The sequence below is a fragment of the Leptodactylus fuscus genome, chromosome 9, assembly GCF_031893055.1.
Source record: "Leptodactylus fuscus isolate aLepFus1 chromosome 9, aLepFus1.hap2, whole genome shotgun sequence".
Classification (NCBI taxonomy): Eukaryota; Metazoa; Chordata; class Amphibia; order Anura; family Leptodactylidae; genus Leptodactylus; species Leptodactylus fuscus.
The window spans coordinates 12132840-12155723 of record NC_134273.1 but is presented as its reverse complement, the minus strand read 5'-3'; the positions used below and the strand labels follow the sequence as shown (position 1 = coordinate 12155723).

Sequence of the window (22884 nt, the reverse complement as noted above, 5' to 3'; positions counted from 1 at the left end):
AGACCCCAATCGACCCCACCTCCCCCCATTCCTGCACACACTATTATTCCCCATAGTGACCCCTGCACACACCATTATGCCCCATAGTGGCCCCTGCACACAGAATTATACCCCATAGTGGCCTCTGCACACAGTATTATGCCCCATAGTGGCCCCAGCACACAGAATTATACCCCATAGTGGCCTCTGCACACAGTATTATGTCCCATAGTGGCCCCTGCACACAGTATTATGTCCCATAGTGGCCCCTGTACACAGTATTATGTCCCATAGTGACCCCTGCACACAGTATTATGCCCCATAGTGGCCCCTGCACACAGTATTATGTCCCATAGTGGCCCCTGCACACAGTATTATGCCCCATAGTGGCCCCAGCACACAGAATTATACCCCATAGTGGCCCCTGCACACAGTATTATGTCCCATAGTGACCCCTACACACAGTATTATATCCCATAGTGGCCCCTGCACACAGTATTATTCCCCCATAGTGGCCCCTGCACACAGTATTATCCCCCATAATGGCCCCTGCACACAGTATTATACCCCATAGTGGCCTCTGCACACAGTATTATACCCCATAGTGGCCTCTGCACACAGTATTATGCCCCATAGTGGCCCCTGCACACAGTATTATACCCCATAGTGGCCCCTGCACACACTATTATGCCCCATAGTGACCCCTGCACACAGTATTATGCCCCATAGTGGCCCCTGCACACACTATTATGCCCCATAGTGACCCCTGCACACAGTATTATGCCCAATAGTGGCCCCTGCACACAGTATTATGCCCCATAGTGGCCCCTGCACACACTATTATGCCCCATAGTGACCCCTGCACACAGTATTATCCCCCATAGTGGCCCCTGCACACAGTATTATACCCCATAGTGGCCGCTGCACACACTATTATGCCCCATAGTGACCCCTGCACACAGTATTATGCCCAATAGTGGCCCCTGCACACAGTATTATCCCCCATAGTGGCCCCTGTACACAGTATTATGCCCCATAGTGGCCCCTGCACACAGTATTATCCCCCATAGTGGCCCCTGCACACAGTATTATGCTCCATAGTGGCCCCTGCACACAGTATTATACCCCATAGTGACCCCTGCACACAGTATTATGCCCAATAGTGGCCCCTGCACACAGTATTATGCCCAATAGTGACCCCTGCACACAGTATTATGCCCAATAGTGACCCCTGCACACAGTATTATGCCCAATAGTGGCCCCTGCACACAGTATTATACCCCATAGTGGCCCCTGCACACAGTATTATGCCCCATAGTGGCCCCTGTACACAGTATTATGTCCCATAGTGGCCCCTGCACACAGTATTATCCCCCATAGTGGCCCCTGCACACAGTATTATCCCCCATAGTGACCCCAGCACACAGTATTATGTCCCATAGTGGCCCCTGCACACAGTATTATCCCCCATAGTGGCCCCTGCACACAGTATTATCCCCCATAGTGGCCCCTGTACACAGTATTATGTCCCATAGTGGCCCCTGCACACAGTATTATCCCCTATAGTGGCCCCTGCACACAGTATTATCCCCCATAGTGGCCCCTGCACACAGTATTATCCCCCATAGTGGCCCCTGTACACAGTATTATGTCCCATAGTGGCCCCTGCACACAGTATTATCCCCTATAGTGGCCCCTGCACACAGTATTATCCCCTATAGTGGCCCCTGCACACAGTATTATCCCCCATAGTGGCCCCTGCACACAGTATTATCCCCCATAGTGGCCCCTGCACATAGTATTATGCCCCATAGTGGCCCCTGCACACAGTATTATCTTTTCAGACCCCAGAGTATAATAATCGGAGACTGAGAGGGGGGGGGGGGGAACCAACATAAAAACACTGTTACTTACCTATCCCCGACTCCGCTGCACTCCTCAGTGGTGACACCCGGGATGTCTCATGACCCGGGACACAGGCCCTGGTCATGTGAGGCAAGGATGTCACAGAAGCCTGTCTGGAACCCGGAAAGGTAAGTAACACTTTTTTATGTTCTCTTACTTCTCCCCGACCTACGATCATTATACTAGGGGGTCTGAAAAGACTCCTGAGTATACTAACAGTGTTTGTGGGGCCCGTGGAGCCACTTACCGATCCGGGCCCCTGCCAGGATTGCTAAGTAAATAGGGCCCATTACCGGCTGGAGTAACTCCAGCCAGTAACGGCCTATTAAGAAAAAAAAACGCAGCGGTAGCATCTGTCACCGGGCCCCCTAATGCCCCGGGGCCCTGTGGCAGTCGCTACCCCTGCTACCCCGGTAGTTACACCCCTGAGCTCTGCATAGGAGCTGTATGTACATAATGGAAGTTGATTTCATTAGAGTTATTAGGAGTGGAATAACATGACAGCAGTATCAGACTACACGGGGTTTGTTTGTAGTCTGTATGCATGGAGACACATAGCTCTGCGTAGTAGCTGTATAGACAGAGGTGGTTATAACAATGTAACTGCCCCTTGGTTGTAGGCGCCTCACCAATCCTGTGCCACAATGATGAATCAGACACTTTGAGACGTAATACCCCTGTAACACATATGATCGCACTGTCCTTGCCTCGAAGGCGGTTTAGTAATGCCTAAATATAGATCTTCATTAGATTTTATCCCGCTAGGAAATAAAAATTGAATTGCTTGAAAGAAATCTAATGTTAGTGGGGGGGTTTAGAGATCATCTATAGAGGCAGGTGCAGGATCATCACTTCTCTCCGTATAGCCAATCCCGGATTTCTATTAAAGGATTCACAGTAATGTAAGTCAGGTAATGGAAAGAAAACATTAGACCGAGGCAGTTCCTTCGGCGACTCTTGATTTGGGATCGGCCATCTTTCAGAACATCCAGCGGATGACAAGACGAGGTTTATTCAGGGCATCATCTGGAGTCTCACTTTCCTGAACGGAGTCTTTCCGCACGGTGGAAGACATTATATGTAGAGATGAGCGAGTACTGTTCGGATCAGCCGACCCGAACAGCACGCTCGCATAGAAATGAATGGACGTAGCCGGCACGTGGGGGGTTAAGCGGCCGGCCGCCGTCAAAGCGGAAGTACCAGGTGCATCCATTCATTTCTATGGAGCGTGTTGTTCGGATCGGCATCTCTAATTATATGCACTCCTTATAGACGGCTGTACTGCACACTCGGCTTCTGATGTGTCAAAAACAACTCAATTAAAACATCATGGAGGAAAGATTTGTGTACATGGAGGCCGACGGGTAATGCCCTAGCATGCTGTGACTGCAACTTCTTTTTGCAAGAAATTCCCGCAGCGCTCGCAACATTCTCTGCTCTCAATACAGTCACTTACATTAGTGAAGGGGTTACAGGGCGACACCGAAATCTGCAGTCACCCAAGAGCAGTCACGGCCAACGTCATGCATAGCCTCGGCCCGTGACAGTGTTGATAAATGAGACCCAATGAATCATTTGTTCCTGAAATGTAATAAAAATGGCTTCTTATTGGTGACGATTTGTCTTAATAAATGTAATGACTTTTGTTTTAAATGCAGATTGTGATCCTCACATAGAGCTCACAATGTACATTTTTCCCTATCAGTATGTTTTTTGGAATATGGGATGGAAATCCATGCAAACACGGGAAGAACATACAAACTCCTTGCAATGTTTTTTTTGCCCTTGGTGGGATTTGAACACCAGGACCCCAGCGTTGCAAGGCTGCAGTGCTAACCACTGAGCCACCGTGTGGTCCCCGTATGTAATGACTTTATGCAGAGTATGTGACACCCCCTTATAAATAATCACAGTAGGCTTTGCGTCGTGCAGGTGGATATAGCTACGGGCGACACGCACCGTAATGGGATATACCGCGGATGTTTGTTCTGTGGGTTTGCCACCAGCCATCTATCTGCAGTGACTGCCTGTGCGGTCCGGGCCTGACGGGGTAAAAGTGACAGATATTGTGATTCAGCGTGACAGCTATAGGACCACACTCACAGTCTACAGGCCTCATGCAAAATTTTGACATTTCTAGAGAAGTCTATGGAGAGGGGAGGGGGGAGAAGGAGGGAGGTTGTTAACAGATTTCTTGACTCCTTCGGTCTTCTCTTGACGATACAGCAGTATCAGGAGAGTTCTCCATCCCTCACAGTATAGCAATTATTTGTGTATCTTTTCTAGCAGCCTCCCCCCTCCCCTCTCCTTAGACTTCTATGTGATAAGTAACTTGGCCTGATAAGTGGAGAAGGAAACCGATTTCTTTATGAAGATATATTACAGAGTTTCTTATAGTCACCTGTACTATTCATTGATGATATGTGTTTTATAATTGGAGGTCCACTTTAAATCCTATCCAGGTCATTTTTCTTGCATTTGTAGAAGTAAACAAGATTTATGAAGTGATCCCTTTTTTTCTGAGATAGAAATGTGAGCGAGAACTCCATTATCAGATCTCACAAGATAAGACCATTAGTCTGAAAGCAGTCCAAGGACTCCCCAACAAAGCCGTATTATGTACGCTTAGGCGAGGTATACACACGGTACTTTGGATAGGAATGTGAAGCAGCCTTCTGGCCCTGCGTAACCTGCGGCAGAGGTTGGCGCTTTCTGCTATGAGTTTGCTCAGTCCTTAACCTTAGAAACAAGGGGGCTCAGGGGGATAGCTAAAGGGGCGCAGAGGAAGCAGTCGCTATCAGGCCCAGCAACCTCTCTATAATATAAGACGACTCCAGTATTCTAGATATCACATGGAAAGTGGGGGCCCATTACGTATATAAAAGTCTGTTTTCCATTATTACTTGAATTGACCGTGAGCTGCAGTACCAGTAACGGCCACATGTGCAAGAGTGGCGCTGTTTCAAGGGGAGAAAAAAAAAATCTTTGTTCCTTATCCTGGACAGTTATTTTGGCTACTCTTGGTTATATATAATAAACCCCCTCTCCTGATTCTTCTTCTATAAATAAGCCTGAGGAAGGGGAGGAGTAATGAAAGATGAGGACGCCGCAGGCACAATGGCTGATTTAGAGAATCTTCACAGTTCCTCGGCCTGCACCCATCATAAGTGCAGCCCAAAGAGCTAATAACACGGCACGGCCCACCATGAGTGTCACAATCGCTTACGTCTGAAAAGAAAACAAAATCAGCAAAATTCATTTACTGCACTGCTGCGAGTCTGGAGAGCAACTGTATTTTTATAGCAGCCTCACGCAGCAGATGGCGAGGAAGAATACCGCACAAATGAATCACACAAAACTACATCAGACAAGAGAAACTCAGCTGCAAATTTGTCACCGAGGATAAAAAAGCAATTAAAAGTTTTACACAAGAATGAATCTCCTTCCATCTGCCGAGCTCGGAGGAGGGCGAGAGATAACACCCCCCCCCCCAAATCCTATTTAATGGGATGAAGAATGGAGCGGCTGCAAGGTCAGGATCATTACATTGTTATAGGGAATACTTACTGTATCTGTCACTTATTCAGCATTTACTGGGGGAAGGGGGGTCTATCACCAGACCCCAACATTATCAGCCCAGCCCTGCAGATAGATAGGTTAGTGTCACTAGACCCAGCATATCACCCCAGGCCTGCAGATAGATAGGTTAGTGTCACTAGACCCAGCATATCACCCCAGGCCTGCAGATAGATAGGTTAGTGTCACTAGACCCAGCATATCACCCCAGCCCTGCAGATAGATAGGTTACTGTCACCAGAACCAGCATATCACCCCAGGCCTGCAGATAGATAGGTTACTGTCACCAGACCCAACATATCACCCCAGCCCTGCAGATAGATAGGTTACTGTCACCAGACCCAGCATATCACCCCAGCCCTGCAGATAGATAGGTTACTGTCACCAGAACCAGCATATCAGCCCAGCCCTGCAGATAGATAGGTTACTGTCACCAGAACCAGCATATCACCCCAGCCCTGCAGATAGATAGGTTACTGTCATCAGAACCAGCCCAGCAGATAGATAGGTTACGGTCATCAGAACCAGCCCAGCAGATAGATAGGTTACTGTCACCAGACCCCAACATATCACCCCAGCCCTGCAGATAGATAGGTTACTGTCACCAGACCCCAACATATCACCCCAGCCCTGCAGATAGATAGGTTACTGTCACCAGACCCCAACATATCACCCCAGCCCTGCAGATAGATAGGTTACTGTCACCAGGCCCAGCATATCACCCCAGCCCTGCAGATAGATAGGTTACTGTCACCAGACCCCAACATATCACCCCAGCCCTGCAGATAGATAGGTTACTGTCACCAGACCCCAACATATCACCCCAGCCCTGCAGATAGATAGGTTACTGTCACCAGGCCCAGCATATCACCCCAGCCCTGCAGATAGATAGGTTACTGTCACCAGGCCCAGCATATCACCCCAGCCCTGCAGATAGATAGGTTACTGTCACCAGAACCAGTATATCACCCCAGCCCTGCAGATAGATAGGTTACTGTCACCAGAACCAGCATATCACCCCAGCCCTGCAGATAGATAGGTTACTGTCACCAGAACCAGCATATCACCCCAGTCCTGCAGATAGATAGGTTACTGTCACCAGAACCAGCATATCACCCCAGCCCTGCAGATAGATAGGTTAGTGTCACCTGATCCCAGTATATCACCCCAGCCCTGCAGATAGATAGGTTAGTGTCACCAGACCCAGCAGATCACCCCAGCCCTGCAGATAGATAGGTTAGTGTCACCAGACCCAGCATATTAGCCCAGCCCTGCAGATAGATAGGTTAGTGTCACCAGACCCAGCATATCACCCCAGCCCTGCAGATAGATAGGTTAGTGTCACCAGAACCAGCATATCACCCCAGCCCTGCAGATAGATAGGTTACTCTCACCAGACCCAGCATATCACCCCAGCCCTGCAGATAGATAGGTTACTCTCACCAGAACCAGCATATCACCCCAGCCCTGCAGATAGATAGGTTACTCTCACCAGACCCAGCATATCACCCCAGCCCTGCAGATAGATAGGTTAGTGTCACCAGAACCAGCATATCACCCCAATCCTTAGTGTCACTAGACCCCAGTATATCAGCCAGCTCCACAGATAGGTTAGTGTCTCCTGAATCTAACATTGTTTTCCCCTTTTGCTGTCTTCATGGTCAACATAACACCATTTTCGTCAATAAGCTCTTTGGAGTAACAACTGTGCTGCCATCTTTTCTTAGAACAGTCTAAGAAATTTTGAAGAAAGGCACTTGGGTGACATTTGTGTATCCTCCGAGTGCCTTCTGTCTTCTATTGATTTCAATGGGGGTTTCCGCTCTGCCCTGTTGTGACAGAGTTGAACAGGATGCGCTCCATATTTCACAGAATGGATCGAAGAATCGGTGGCCTCCTTGGACAGCACACTCATTCATGTGAGGCTACTGGTCCGTATGCAAACACCACAGATGGCACATGGATGATAGCCACGAGCCTTACACTATTAGAGCCATACAGTGAGAAGACACTGATTTGAGACAGGGAATGGTAGAACCTACTTGTCAATGTATACATAAATTTCTGCGATTAGTCGCTGACAACGAGGCTTATCTAGAGGATCGCTCCTTACCGTGATGATGAGACCTTTCTCCTGGAAGTAGCTGACCAGCGGGACGGCGTTCTGCTTGAAGTTCATCAATCTCCTCTGAATAGCTTTCAGGTTATCATCCGGCCGTCCTTGTTGCTCCGCGCGTTTCAGCAGACGCTCCTTCAATTTGTGATTGTCACATGCCAGAAAAACCACGAGATCCGGCGTACAGATCTAAACGGAAAACAACAGACATTAGAAAGGCCTGAAATAACAGTTCTATAATGCCGTATGTACACATGGGACATAGGCTTCTACAGAACGGCGGGCAGAAAACATAGAGCGGACATGTAAACTGAAATTTATTTTAAAAAAATTTCTGCAAATACACCAGGGCAGTGCTAAGTCCTCACTATCCCCTTATGAATGGCTTTATTTTACTTGCTGCTCCTTGTATTACTGCGATTTGCATGCAATTAATCTGTGGACAGTCTACATTCCCCAAGATTCATCTGTGTACCCCTCCCTTCAACACTCTCCCCTGCTATGACATCACAGGTAATAAATCACTCCCACGTCCGAGGTCACATGATGCTGTGATGTTTCATTTGCAAGTTCACTCCCCCCCATGAGCAGAACACACACAGATGAATCCTGGGAAATGTAGTTTGTCCACATATTCACTGCATTTAAATAACAGAGATACAAGGAGCAGCAAGTACAATAAAGCCATGCAAAGGGTGCACAAGGGAACAGGGAATATTTAGCACTGCTGGGGATGTATTTGCAGATCATTTGTGAAAGCTGGAGAACCCTTTTAACCCATAAATGCCAGTATTCTGGCATAGATTGGTGCGTATGTGGCATATCTTTTTGGTACCAAAAGCTGCATCACATTACCAGTCCAGGGTCCAGCTCACTAATTTTTAGGAGAGTGGGTAGACAACAATATGGGTTGGGATGGCAATGTCTCGACCTATAACGGAGACCAAAAAACTTGCAAACCTAAGGGAAGATCTGCTTTATTTTAACCAGACGCATTGCACGATCAGTCCGCCGCCCTCCAGGCACTGGTTATTGTTCAGCCTCAGTATCGGAGCGTTAATTCTTCTCCACCCAGAGAGAACCTCTTGGCCTAAATACTCTGCGAGCATGAAAATGGTTATAAACCGTCTTCTATACAGCGGCAACCTGCAGACAGCTGTGGGCGCCTGCAATCTGATAGGAGCCACATGCTGGGAAAGCAGCTGAAGAACGGAGCGGCCATTGTACAAATCACTGGTCTACTAGGTTTACTAAAGGATTAATACGTGCCCGGTGCAAACACAGTAATTGAAGGTGGGCGATCTCCAAAATGTATTAATGGGCATGAGATGTCACCATGTGCAATACACAGGCCTGCCTGTTGTTAAGATTGCAAGACCCCATGCACACAGAGGAATCCAGTCCAGAAAATCCTGACTATACATCAGCCAGATTTGCAGGCCAGGACACGTCATAGTGATGTATGGTGCTAGGAGTCCCTGTCCTGTATTGTATATAGTGTAGGTCAGTAGAGATGTGAGCGGCAGGGTCTCCTAGGTCTCTAGCATCATATATTGACAGGACTCAATCGTTTGCAAGGGCCTTAAGACTTGTTTAACTTCTTGATGGCCGCCCATTGACTACATACTTCTTGGCTGAAAACTCTGCAAGGATTCATTGGTGCCAGCTGCAGGTGTAGGGTGACGGACGGAGTCCCCAAAGGTTTATTATCAGCCCTGCCTTCCTGACCGTTGTATACAAAGCACTCAACGGGGCAGATTTATTAAGAATTTTGTTTCTTACACCAATCTTAATAAAGGTCCTGAAATCAGCTGATCACCCAATGAACATTATTGTCGGCACAATCGGACTGGCCAATTGTCGTGAACAAATGCTTGTATGAATGTTCCCAACAATTGGCCGCAATTTCAGATTAGTGGGGTCGGACTGCTGGCACTCACAGAATCATCTCATTGTTTATCAAGCACAATGCTGTATATTTGGTCATGGCTGCGGCTCAGTCCCAGTCACTTGAATGGGACTAAGATTAGGAGGGCTGCAGTACCAGGCACAACCACTACAGCATGTGCAGCGCTGTGATGGATAAAAAGTAAGAGACCCCATGGTTGCCTACTCGATACTAAGGACAGACCATCAATATAAAAGACCCAGAAACCCCTTTAAGTGTGTACAGGACATATTCGAGAATACTTCCATGCCTCCCCAGTCTAGCATCTTGGCATTAATAGAAATGTGTTCCCATGGCGTGCCCAAGGGGCATAGCTATAGGGGGTGCAGTCACTACCAGGCCTAGCTGCTGCATTTCCCCCCCTAGGCTTATACTCGAGTCAATAAGTTTTCCCAGTTTTTTTGTGGTAAAATTAGGAACCTCGGCTTATATTCGGGTCGGCTTATACTCGAGTATATACGGTACCACTATTCTAAATGGTACAACCTAGTTAGGGGCCCCATTACAGATCCAACATTAGCATTCAGGAGCTTCCTGTAAGACCCTTGGCATAGTCTTAATATTTTGCACAAACTCCATTAAAACGTTCACCTGTTCCTGCCCCCCATTAAAATGCAAACTCTTCCCCTCATGCCTATAAATATTCTCCATCCATTCCCAGTGACATAACATGACCTGTCTGCAAACTCCCGTCTACCTCGTCGAGAAGAAGCGAAGGAGAAACTGTAAGATTCCTCGCACATTCAATATGCAGAAATGATTGCAAATATTTAGACGGCAATCTCACGTTATCTCCCCAAGACCCGGCAACGTCCCCTTGATCTCGAGTTTCACAGATTGACTAAGACTTTGAGGAGTCTTAAAATTCCGAGCACATCTCAGGATACGGAGATGAGAGCGAAGCCTTACTTGGCAGCAGCCTGCCGCAATGAGATTCAGTAAGTAACCTCGGCATGTAAAATGCAGACAGGACCCGGTGTGCTGTGTCGCTAGGACTATGATGGGCTGGCAATTACGCCGCCACTTGCCAGCTTCCAGCGCTCGGCTCCTTTCGCTGCTTTGGCCGTAGTTAGGATTTGTGTTCCGCATTAAATTACCGCACATAATATAACAATTAACCATTAGGTCTATTTCCTTGCTTGTTGGCTCATAATATTGAAATGGCCATTGTTCCAGAAACAGATGTTACTATTGTATCCAATCCAAAGGAAATCATCTCCGATATCGCCTTACCATAGGTTAGATTTCTATGAAGCACCAGGGAACGGCTCATAATGGGATAATCTCCTCCTAATAGGTAGTTCTTCCTGTAATAACATACAGGCTGCAGTATTACATCTGTAACCGGCTACGCATGACTTACCTCTGCACCGAAGAGTAAAGGACGGCTCTGATGTACTGAAGCCACCGCTAACCCATAAGCAATGGCCTGTAGAGCCAGCTGGACTAATATTAAAGGGGTTGTCCAGGACGCACACCATGGGGTGGGGTAGTACAGCTCAGCCCCTTTTATGTCAGTGGAACTGAGCTGCAATACCTGACACAATCCATGGACAGGTGTGGTGCTGTCTCAAGAATACTTATTTTCCTGATACTGCATAGCACCTTTATGCTGGATTCATAGAAAGGGCAATTTTTTTTTTTAATGAAATATATAGGTTGCAATTTTGCACCGATTTGGTGAATTTTCTAATATAGCTTTATAGCAGGAGCAGTTTTATCTTCCCAACACAAAACTTCAAATCCCTAAATTGATATAGTCTTACAATATAAAATTCTGGCTGCCTGCAGTCACCACTAGGGGGAGTGCAAGAGCTGACAGCATACAGTCTGTACATTGAGCTCAGAGATATTATGCAGTAAGAGCCCTCTAGTGTCAGCCTGAATGTTACGGATTTCAGATATATTCCAGGACTACATTACTGATGGCCATCAATATCATATTTGGTGTGACTCCCAGCACCCTGGCCACCAGTTATCTGTCCCCTTCTTTCTTGGAGACCATAGTGTAAGAGTGACTGGATTAGATTTTTACAGTACAATGCATCCCTGTAACATTTTAGCAGTGGCTATCCCATGTTTCATCCTTTACAGACCTTCATGGGAACTATTACCTGCTATTCAATAATACAGGACAATGACCACAGAAGGAAACCTCATTAAGAGAAGATTAATCTCGCATCTCCCTCTTGGTAAAGCAGTATCGGAGCAGAACTTGATTTGTTGTAAATTGTTTCCTGCAGAGAATCTCACAGCACCAATAAGAGCCCTGGCGGGTAAGAGGATGAGTTTGCTGCTTACTTGATCCTCGAAAGACAACGCTTGAGCCACGTCCCGGGGAAATCCATCAATCACAATCCCCTCCGAGTCTGGAATCTGCATTAACTTCTGCTTGATTTCCGTGATGGTGGTTTCCTTTACGAGAGTGTAGAGAAAGCGGCATGAAGTGCGAATACGGGTAATAACGGTTAAGGTCGTGGCAGAGGTGACGGAGTGTTACCTGCGGAGCTAGTTCTCCCGTGGTTATGATCTTTGCGATCAGGCTCCATTTTCTGTTGCTACTGGTGTTGTGGATCTTTTTTCTCAGCAGTTCGCCCACCGATATGTACTCAAATCCATAGCGTTCTGCGATCTTCAGGCTCTGGGTCCCTTTACCGCTCCCAGGACCGCCTAGGAGTAAAAAAATACCCATTATTCATTGGATTTGCAATGGCAAGAGAATCAGATTATAGCTAAGGGGCAATGCCAAGCAATAAGCAGGCCCGTCTGTAGCAGTGATGGGGCCAGTCCCCTGCCATGATAACCATGCCCACCTGTAGCAGTTATGGGGCCAGTACCCTGCCATGATGACCATGCCCACTTGTAGCAGTGATGGGGCCAGTCCCCTGCCATGATAACCCTAAAGGGGCCAGTCCCCTGCCATGATGACCATGCCCACCTGTAGCAGTGATGGGGCCAGTCCCCTGCCATGATAACCATGCCCACCTGTAGCAGTGATGGGGCCAGTCCCCTGCCATGATAACCATGCCCACCTGTAGCAGTGATGGGGCCAGTCCCCTGCCATGATAACCATGCCCACCTGTAGCAGTGATGGGGCCAGTCCCCTGCCATGATAACCATGCCCACCTGTAGCAGTTATGGGGCCAGTACCCTGCCATGATGACCATGCCCACTTGTAGCAGTAATGGGAATAGTCCCCTGCCATGATAACCCTAAAGGGGCCAGTCCCCTGCCATGATGACCATGCCCACCTGTAGCAGTTATGGGGCCAGTCCCCTGCCATGATAACCCTAATGGGGCCAGTCCCCTGCCATGATGACCATGCCCACCTGTAGCAGTTATGGGGCCAGTCCCCTGCCATGACATATAGCATACATAGACCTCAACCCCAGAGGAACTACAATTTTATCAAAACTGAAATTTGCATCAAAACTAACAGGGCTTATTACTTTGGAATAGCTGAACAAATCTGGATAATCAAAACACCAGAATGCTCGGGGTGACAGATCAGGTACGTCTTTGGACATTTCACACCTGGTGACGGGTCCTCTTTCAATTGGTATTCCAACCTTATGGACTAGATATGGATAGCCCATAAATATCTGACAGGTCCTACTGTCTCTAGATTTTGGCTCGTACTAGTTCACTACTTCCGTAACTCCAGAGTCACACACATGTATGACAGCCTTCCCATTTATCCATCACCCTGATGTAGTGACCTAGTCACCAGACAGGACAGGAGTCAGGCCACAGCCATTCAGAAGATCACCGCAGACCACTCCATTCCCTAGACCAGATTTCCTATGATGGATTTTCAGTTTTCCATCCTGAGAAGACTACACCCCTAGAAGACCACATTTAAAAGCCGTTTTTGGTGGTTGTCTCCAAGACGTTTCCCTTTATTTAGAGAATCCTTGCACCCACAAACCATGCCTATGTCTTTATCTTGGTCTCCTTGGTCGCCTCCTTCTCCTCTTTGGATGTTTTTGTCTATTTTCATCATCACCTGCTCTCTTATCCGGACGCTTGTGCTAAAGAGATGTCACCCTGTACAGAGTAATGCGATTTCTGAAGTCTTAATCATTGGCTTTACGACTTAATTAATTTGGACTTGCTTAATTAACCAATGTCAAACGAGCCTTCAAGATCAAGAAATTAATTAGGAACAATGTTTTGTCACATACAGTTCTGCCTTGACTAACACAGAGGCAAGGTACGGGGACGGATGTGGAGTTATTCTACTTTTCTTTATTCCTCTCCTCGCACTACGACACTCCCCTGGTCTCCGAAACTCTTATCCCCCATAATTACATAGGAGGACAGGTCACTGCCCCTCACATGATCAGCATAGTCTTCTCCTGCTGCGGTCATCACTACATATAGAGCATTATATCCCTGTTCATACATGACACTGACTTGTCAGATATATAGGTCTGTCCTCAGTAACATAAGCAATGGAGACTGGACAGGTCACTGCCTCTCACCAAATCAGCACACTCATCTCCCGCTGCTAATAAGATTTCTACAACCAAGATGACCATTATTTGGTGCTTCGACCCCACTCACTTCAGAACACTACACTTTTGCTTACATTCTGTCTTTCCCAATATAACGTCAGGTCACTGACTTCCACAGTCTGCACACTCTTCTGCTGCTCCTGTCCTCATTCTCATTATCTACCCATTATACTATACAATGTTCATGACACTTCCTCTATCTCATCTACTGGCACTGTTAAAATTCCCATAATCTATTCTGTTACACAACGTATAATCCACCCTACAACTACCAGAGTAAAGAATGGGGCACTGCCTCCCACAGAATCAGCAAACTCATCCACTTCCGCTGCTGCTACCATTATTGGCATCATCTAAGATGTTACACAGCTTTTTATCCATTGTCCACCTTTAAGATCCAGCCATGTCTTTAAAAATGCAATCCTATGAAAAGACAGGTTATTGCCACCCACAAGGTCAGCATACTCATCTGCCGCTGCTGTAATTTCCATGGTGCAAACTGTGACACAAGGAAGCACATTTATAGCACTGCACCAGTCATATCCAGTCCGATTCTTGCAAACATCCTACTAATATCCTATCCTATCCTACTAATCCTATTAATAAGTTTGTGTGTTTAGATGTTTGTTACTTAATGACGCCTAAACGCCTGAATGGATTTGCCTCAAATTTCACACATACATACCTTGGGTACCGGATTGAAACATAGGCTACTTAATATCGCCATAGACCATAGACCACCGGAGTTCACGGGCGCTAACAGCGATTTGCACTCCGGAATTCGCTCAAGGACCTTAGAGGACGTCATCACAGGCCCTTGATCTGTGCTCCTTGGTTGGCTGGTGCGACTGTGTGGGCGGAGTGATCGGCCGGCCAGGAAGCAAAATAACATAGCGGCTCTCAATGCTCCGGAGTAGGAGAGTAAGAGGGGTGCGGGGTGCCATGGGAGAGAGGGGCTGAGGAGGGAGAGCCGTGGTGCAGCAGTGGAGACGGGGGGCCCTGCAAGGTTGGGGTCGCCACGGGGGTGCTGCGGTGGGAGGGGGCCTGGCCCATGCAAGACAAAGGGAGGATGGGGGCGCCAGGGTGGAAAGGGGCATCAGCCCGGGAGTCAAAGGGGGCAGGTGCGCAGAGGGGGAGCCAGAGGCAGGCGCTGAGTAGAGAGACTGCGGTGCCAAGCGAGGGGCAATGGGGGCGCACAGGGGTAGGCCAGTGTGCGCACCGTGAATCAGAAGCAACAGCGATTGGCTAAATATAAGCATCTCAGCGCCACCACCAACACGCAGACGAAGTCCTGGGCAGATGCTAGTAATCATATAAATGGACAGGGCACTGATTCCCACAAAAATCAGCACACTCATCTTCTGCTGCCGTTATCGTTGACACGTATTGTTGGTTACACTGTTTTAAATCTATGTTCATGTGACATGCAGGCCTATTATCATTCAGATAATCAAATATAAAGGACAGGTCACTGCCCCCCACAAGTAGAGTCCACTCATCCCCCCGCTGTGGTCAGGACTCTTCTATGCCCATTCACTTCTCAACACTGCACCTACTCTTACAGCCCTTCACAAAGGCTGGGGCCAAACATTGCGGTATAGCTGCATTTTCTTTTATACTTCATATTTGTTTTGAAGCCTCTCTCGGCAGTTTTTCCGCAATGTGTGACCTCAGACCACAGGTGCTTGACTGAATAGGTCACTGCCTCCCATAAAATCAACACAGTCCTAACATATTCCATGTTAAATACATCAGGTCATCCCATCACGGGCTTGTTCACACAAATGCCTTCACAGTGTGTTTTGGTGCGGTGTTCGCAGAAGAATGTGATGTGAGAAGAACAGTCGGGAAATGCTGCAGGCGAGCAGGTGCAGGTAGGCCCCCGCTGTTCACCTGTATTAGATTAGCAGCGGAGGCTCGGGGGTCGATTCTCACACTTCAGTAGCTTTTTAATTGCCGCTGATTAAACATTTAAAGGGTTCACAAACTATTTATGCTCCGATATGTTAATGTAAAGTGCCAGCCTTGAAGATTTAAGAGTTCTGTGTGCGTGCCTTGGGGAGAGAAAGGGGGTGACATATATTAGAGCCCAGCGGAGGAGATTTTTTAAGGATCATTTTAGTCACTTTCCCCAGGAACTGTAGATGTCTGTAGACCTACCAGCCTGCAAGAATTAAACCTAGATTTCTTAGTGTGCTTACTAGAGATCTGATAGGATGGGGGATATCTCATATATACTGAATGGCCACTTTATTAGAGACCATTGCCCTTTCACGATCGGTGCTGCCCTCGGTGGACAAGAGACCTGTCACCCGGAGTGCAGAATAAAATCCAATGATAAGTCTTCAGCGGATTCGGTGTGAAATTCTCAGGACTGGAGTGGACTGGAACAAGGCCTGGTCATTGGTGCTAGACTAGCCAGGGCCAGGACTTCATACACCGCCATCTTGTGGGGTTCTCTGGTACAGCCAATGTGAAGAGTATATTGAAAATGGTGCGATCCAGGAAAAAAAATCCATCGAAAGGTGATCTTGTGGATGTAAACAACTCATGGATGAAAGAATTAGTAGAGGATGTCGGGAATAGGCAGCATCGGTGTCCGACTAATACGCAAAATTCTGCGCGTTATACATCCGTAACGACCCATTGAAATGAATGGGATCTGTTTTGAGTGCTCACATTCTGACACATGTATACATTCCAGAATGCGCGCCCGTTAACTCCGTGTTAACTGGCCCTAACAGAAGCTTTTAAGCCAATTTGGTTATTAGATGAAATAATTAAAATGGAAGCAAAGTGAGGTTTTTTTTTGTTTGTTTTTTTTAGAGATTTTCCTAAATTAGTGTAATCTGTACAGCTTCATTGGATTAGAAATCTAGGCACGCTATGAGGTCAATAGCCACTATGTCACAGAGAATAGATGTAGTAAATGTGCCTGAAGGGTGTGTGTGCGTGTGTGTGTGTGTGTGTATGTATATGTAGCAGAGCTGAGAGTGTGTGGAAATGTAGAAGTAGCAGGGCTGAGAGTGTGTGGAAATTTAGAAGTAGCAGGAATGAGAGTGTGTGGAAATGTAGAAGTAGCAGGGCTGAGAGTGTGTGGCAATGAAGAAGTAGCAGGGCTGAGAGTGTGGAAAGTAAAAGTAGCAGGGCTGAGAGTGTGTGGCAATGAAGAAGTAGCAGGACTGAAAGTGTGTGGCAATATAGAAGTAGCAGGGCTGAGAGTGTGTGGCAATGTAGAAGTAGCTAAGCTGAGTGTGCTTAGGTAAATGTGAAAGTGGTAGAGCTGAACGTGTGAAGGGAAAAGTGGATGTAGCAGGGCTGAGTGTATGAGGGAAAATGAAGGAAGCAGAGCTGTGTACGGAGGTAGTAAGCTGTATGTAGGGAGGAAACATGGATGTACTGGAATTGTGAAATGAGGGGAGCAGGGAGGAAGTAGAGCTGTGTGTGTGGAAAGGGAAATGTGGGCAACAATGTTATTTGTGGAAGAGGAAACAGAGATCATTCAGCTAGCTATGGGGACCGCAGGGCAGTACATGTAGGGAACATGGAGCAGAGCTGTATTTGGGAAGACCATGTAGGTAGCAAAGCTGAGAGTGCATGTGTGTGTAGAGAAAGAATAAGCGGAACAGAGGCGGTATGCAGCTGAGAAGCATAACGGTAGTACGGTAGCGCGGGGGGGGGGGGGGGGGGGAAGTGTCCCAAACAAAGGCCTCGCCTGCTTTCAGAAGGTTTTGGAACCACTGATCCAAGAGAACGGTTGTGACACAAACCACCAAGGTGGGGATTTTGGCTGCTCCGCTGTCACCATTGTATCTAAATAAACACACGACAGACAGGGGCTTTGAAACATCCCATCAATAAAAGATTCCAGCTGCAGCCGGGTCCTCGGGGAGCGTCTTTGGGCAGTATACCAAACATCAGTCATACATTTTCTATCAGACTTTAAGTGATGTCATCAAATATTTACACCGGGCTGATTTTCAAATGGCCGCTCTACAATTAACACCGTGTCCTTAAAGTCAGTCTTGTATGAAAAAACAGGGAACACTCCTTGACTTTGCCATATGAATTTTCAAAGGATTTGTTCACATCGGCACTGGGGCAGTCCACTGAGGTTTACAGCAATTTGCTGCCAAGAATAAGGTCGTGGGCCGCAATATTTCTGCAGTCTACAAAACTAATCTCATTGGAACCACTCCACAAATTTACTGGCATCCATCTAACCCCTATTTTTTGGTAACCTAGAGGGAAATCCAAAAAGGGGGATTGATGGAAGGGAGTCCGACTACAGGATCTGACAACAAAGGTTTATCTTGCAGTCTGTAACCATGTAGACACAGTGTTCTTTAAAGGAGTTGTATACGTAGAGTTGTATAATGACCAAGCTGAATTAGGTTAGCCACATGGAGACGTCTGAGAACTGGTTGACAAGGTGGACATTGCCCTTAAAGGTACATTGGAACAGTAATTTTGGCTGAAGACCTTTAGGTGAATGATAAATTGCCAGAGGGATCCATGAATATAATCTAACGTAAGCAGCTAATGAGCTGAGAGCGTGTGGAAACGTGGACGTAGCTGAGCTGAGTGTGCTTAGGTAAATGTAGATGTGGTAGAGCTGAAAGTGTGGAGGGAAAAGTGGATGTAGCAAAGACGAGTGCGTGGGGGAAGATGAAGAAAACAGAGCTGAAACATGAAAGTATCGGAATTGTGGGATGTGCTATTAAAGCGATCCTCCGACATTTCCTTAGCCATGCAGGTAGTCATGGAAGTAGATTCCAAATCTGCTATTGCTGAGGCTGTCACCCATGTCTAGTCCCTGTACCAAAGTCTATTTCCTGTTTCTAAAGTGGACCTTCCAGGACCTTATACAGTGAGCATAAGGTCACCAAAGATCCTTGTAAATCTGTACTATCTACTGCTGATTGCACTTGGGGTGGGAATTGGGGAAGGTTGACCTACATGTGACAAAGGGGCTCTCGAGGGATCAGATTATGTTAGATGCAGAGGAGCAGCAGGAAGACATTATGATACTGAGCAGGAGAAGAGCGGGAAAGGATATTGGTGAGTCTGAGGTCACATGGTTCTTCTCAATAGTATCTGCAGGTAGCCGAGAAAGACAATCTGTTTACACAGCAACGTATGCTAGAAAAAAACAGGTCACATTGTGATCACGTTACTACCATTACTAGTCAATGGGCCTTTCAGCAGGGAACCTGTAGTCTATGGCAGAGTATGGTACAAGTGTTCTATTTCCCTACAGCGCCACCACCAGGGAAGTTGAAGCTTTACAGTACATAGAGCTTATTAAAACATGGATTGTCTGTATAATGAATGGACATGCCCGGTCCTCCAGAGCAAGACACAGTTTTTGTAGTCAGTTTGTATTGGTAAAACTGCAGAAAAATAGATTTATATACTTTTTGCCAAAGCAAATCTATACTAACCTTTGCTAAATAAAAATGTATTTTATTCCATTAAAGTCAAGATATATCAACATTTTCTTTCACAACACATTCACCGAAGCCAATGAATAAGACTGAGTGGAGAAGACGTTCACCTACCGATCACCAGTATAATTTTTGGGTGTGGTCTTGAGGGGTCAAAAACTTCATACTCTTCAATCAGTTCTGCCGTCTCCGAGAGGTCCGTGTCACTTTCTATGGAGAACTGGTGGATAGGTGGCAGTCGGTCATATCGCCGATAGGGAAAATTACAGCTTTCTGGCAATACTGAGAAAATGGGGGAAAAAAGTCAACAAATATATATGCATGTATACAGTATATGACCCCTATCAAAAAAATACAGTAAAAATCTGTGAAAGCGATCGTAAACTTTTATTAATATTTTTCTAAACCAATAGTGAAGGTAACTGCGTCTTCAACTATTACTACTGCACTCCATACACAAGTAGAGTTACTATACAACGAAGTCTATAAAGAGGGGAGGGGGAGGAGAGAACAGAGATAAGAGGCCGGCAACAGCATTAAATGAGTCAATCCTGTTAGAAGGTTTGATAGTAATTTCTGATAGCTCAGCAGTGTTGTGGAAGAAACCGGTCTCTCTATAGTGCAGGTGTCTCCTCTTCTTCTCCCCCCTCCCTTCTCCATAGACGTCTTTTATAAAGATTTGATCAGTGGCAGAAAGAGGCAAATAGGTCTAGAAATTGGCACTTTTCTTTAATAAAGTATATGACAAAGCTTGTCATCTGTGCCTGCACTATGGAGTTACGAAAAAGCGTAAAAAGTTTGGTTACACTTTGATGGCACCCCCGTACAGTAACCTTGTTTTGTACACAGTGCCCCAATAACATCACCAGATACCTATACAACACTAACCAATCAATAAATTAATGAATACAGCTGCAACCAATGCAGTCATTTTTTTTTATTTTTTATAGGGTTAGGCCCAAACTGTGGGTTCCAAGTCCCCAGGTCCTTACGGTCTAGGCTGCTCTGATAGCAACACCTTGCAAATGTCTAAGGCTATCCCTGCTCAAAAGTATAGGGGGCACTTCCTCCAAAGTGAGAAAAAGATTCTCTGACAGGTTCCCATTATTTCTTACTTACCGTTTCTAAAGAACGATCTCCGTGCTTGTCCCCCATTCAGCGGGGGTAAATTTCTTTTATCCGGTCCCACAAACGTGTCCCACTTGACTTTTTCTGATCCTCCCAATTCCCTGACTTTTTGAAGACAGCTTTCCAAGTAATCCACAGGGTCCTCAGGTCTGTAGTACATTAATCCGTTCAGAAGCCCCTGTATAATGGGGAGAAGATATTCAGCGTTATGACAAGATATATTACCTGAATCCATCTCGCCTGTAACTTGTTGTCGCTTCTATAAGATTAACATACCCAGATAAAGATAATGTGATTATAATGCTATAAGAGCCAGAAATATAATAGGAGGTGCAAATGACTATAAAAGGAGGATTTCCATAATGCCCTAAGGCCGCTCGGATGCACATGGCAGCTCATTCTGCTATAGCAGCGCAGTACACCTTCCCTTTAATAAGAGCTGAGCTGTAATAATGTCACTAGGTCCCTGTATACTGTAAGGAATCGTCCCTGATGGCAGTGCTGGGCGTCGGATTCCAACCAATCCCATATTGATTGATAATCAATAGTCCCATATTGACCATCAGTATGAACTCTTGGAACATGTCAGGGCGATTTGGGACACTAAACCACTCACAGGTCCTTGTAGACAAGGAGTTTAGTGCCCCAAATAGTTGACGTCGATGATCCGCCTGCTCCAGCGTTTCGGCAGCTCTTAAGACGTCCTGCCGCTGAACTTGTTCCTTGCGCCATGCCTGTGATTGTTCCGACATCTTAGCAGCTCGATGGGATGCCATATAATGAGTGTGTTGTTGGTGTCAATGATCTGCCTGCTCAGACGTTTTGGCTGTTCTAAGAGCTGCTTGACGCCTAGCTCGGCTTGAGGAGAACTCTGTGACTTCTGGCTTCTTTCATAGCTCTCTTTTTTTTGATAATTTTGCCACAAATTAGATTTTTGTTTTCCCGGCATGTTTGAAATTGGGAAACTGCCAATTTGGATTAAAGAGGTTTTTCCATCTCAGTGTGTCAGCCTGGAGTAGATCATATAATATGCAAATGCTTGTACACAATGGACTCAGCGTTATCTATGTGTTTACATAGAGAGCTAACAGACCAAGCTTTATCAGCAAACTGCAATTAGCTGAACGATTGTCCTGCCGGCAAGATCAGTGTAATATAGTATATGAACATAAATTCATAACACTGGTGACGCCATGAATTTACCGGGATAAAAAGTAGCCGATGTGTTAATCCAGGTTACAAATTATCTATGTGCCAAATTTAATCAAAATCCGTTCAGCTGTTTTTGCGTGATTGAGTAACAAACAACATTTATAAAATTAGGATTAGGATAGGAAGGATAGGATTAGGATAGGATCATTAGGAATTAGGATTACAATGAGGTACTTGATATGAATAAAGTACTTGGGATGGGATAGAAATTTCCTATCTAGCCCTGCCTATGCCCTTGTCTCTTACGCTACTCCATAGACTTCTATTGTGAGATGTAATCTGTTTTCCTGTACCAAGACAGATTAAGCAAACATTTTAGAATGAGAAGCTTAGGAAGGAGAGGGGAAACAAGAAAGGAGCCTGATAAGTGGAGAAAGAAGCATTTTTCTCTGATAGGATACATTATTTTCTTGTGTTTGTTTGTACTACTGATCTATGGAAAGTTTTTTGAAACATTAGCAACCCTTAAATGTTATTTTAATAATTCATTGAATTATATATACATCTGATAATTGGAAATTTTCTTTACAATTAGATCAGACGGTATATTAAAAGGCGCAGGACGTCCTACCGTAACTTGTTCTTTTACTATCTGAAAGAAAATCAGCTTTCATTCTTTACACTGTTCACACAAGGACGGCTCCATTTTATTATGAAACAGCATGAAAGACGTTCAATTCTGAATCCATGAACGCCTTTGTATTTAGTCTTTTACAATAGAGAGAAGAAAACTGTATTTACTGGCAGAAAAGCGAAGCTAAAAGGTAAGAGTTCTGTAGACAATGAAGAAAATCAGTATATTCGAGGCTTATTAATGAATATATGTCATTAGAAAAAAATTTCTTACATTTTTTTAAACATTTTCTTCTGTTTTTATGAAAAAGCAACTTCACATGCTTGCATCACGAGGGAAGCATGCCATAATAAACATATTGCACGTTATTGTCGCCCTCTTAATATAAACTCTTTCTTAATAAAAGACTTCCTTAAGAATACTCATTAGGCCCCGCCCCTGAGGAGCTGTGTGACAGGTGTGTGGGACTTCTTCTCTGCCTA

General features: G+C 45.9%; 1 protein-coding gene across 1 annotated transcript in view; it reads right to left on the bottom strand.

Annotated features, from left to right (window-relative positions):
• The window catches only part of AK5 (adenylate kinase 5), a 112936-nt gene that overhangs the window by 80059 nt on the left and 9993 nt on the right, over positions 1–22884 (bottom strand). Inside the window, exons 2-6 of the mRNA XM_075287798.1 lie at positions 20608–20794; positions 19603–19770; positions 12025–12194; positions 11826–11939; positions 7574–7765 (exon numbers count right to left, since the gene is read on the bottom strand). Coding sequence (XP_075143899.1) covers positions 7574–7765; positions 11826–11939; positions 12025–12194; positions 19603–19770; positions 20608–20794 — 831 coding nt within the window. The remainder of the gene's footprint in view (positions 1–7573; positions 7766–11825; positions 11940–12024; positions 12195–19602; positions 19771–20607; positions 20795–22884) is intronic.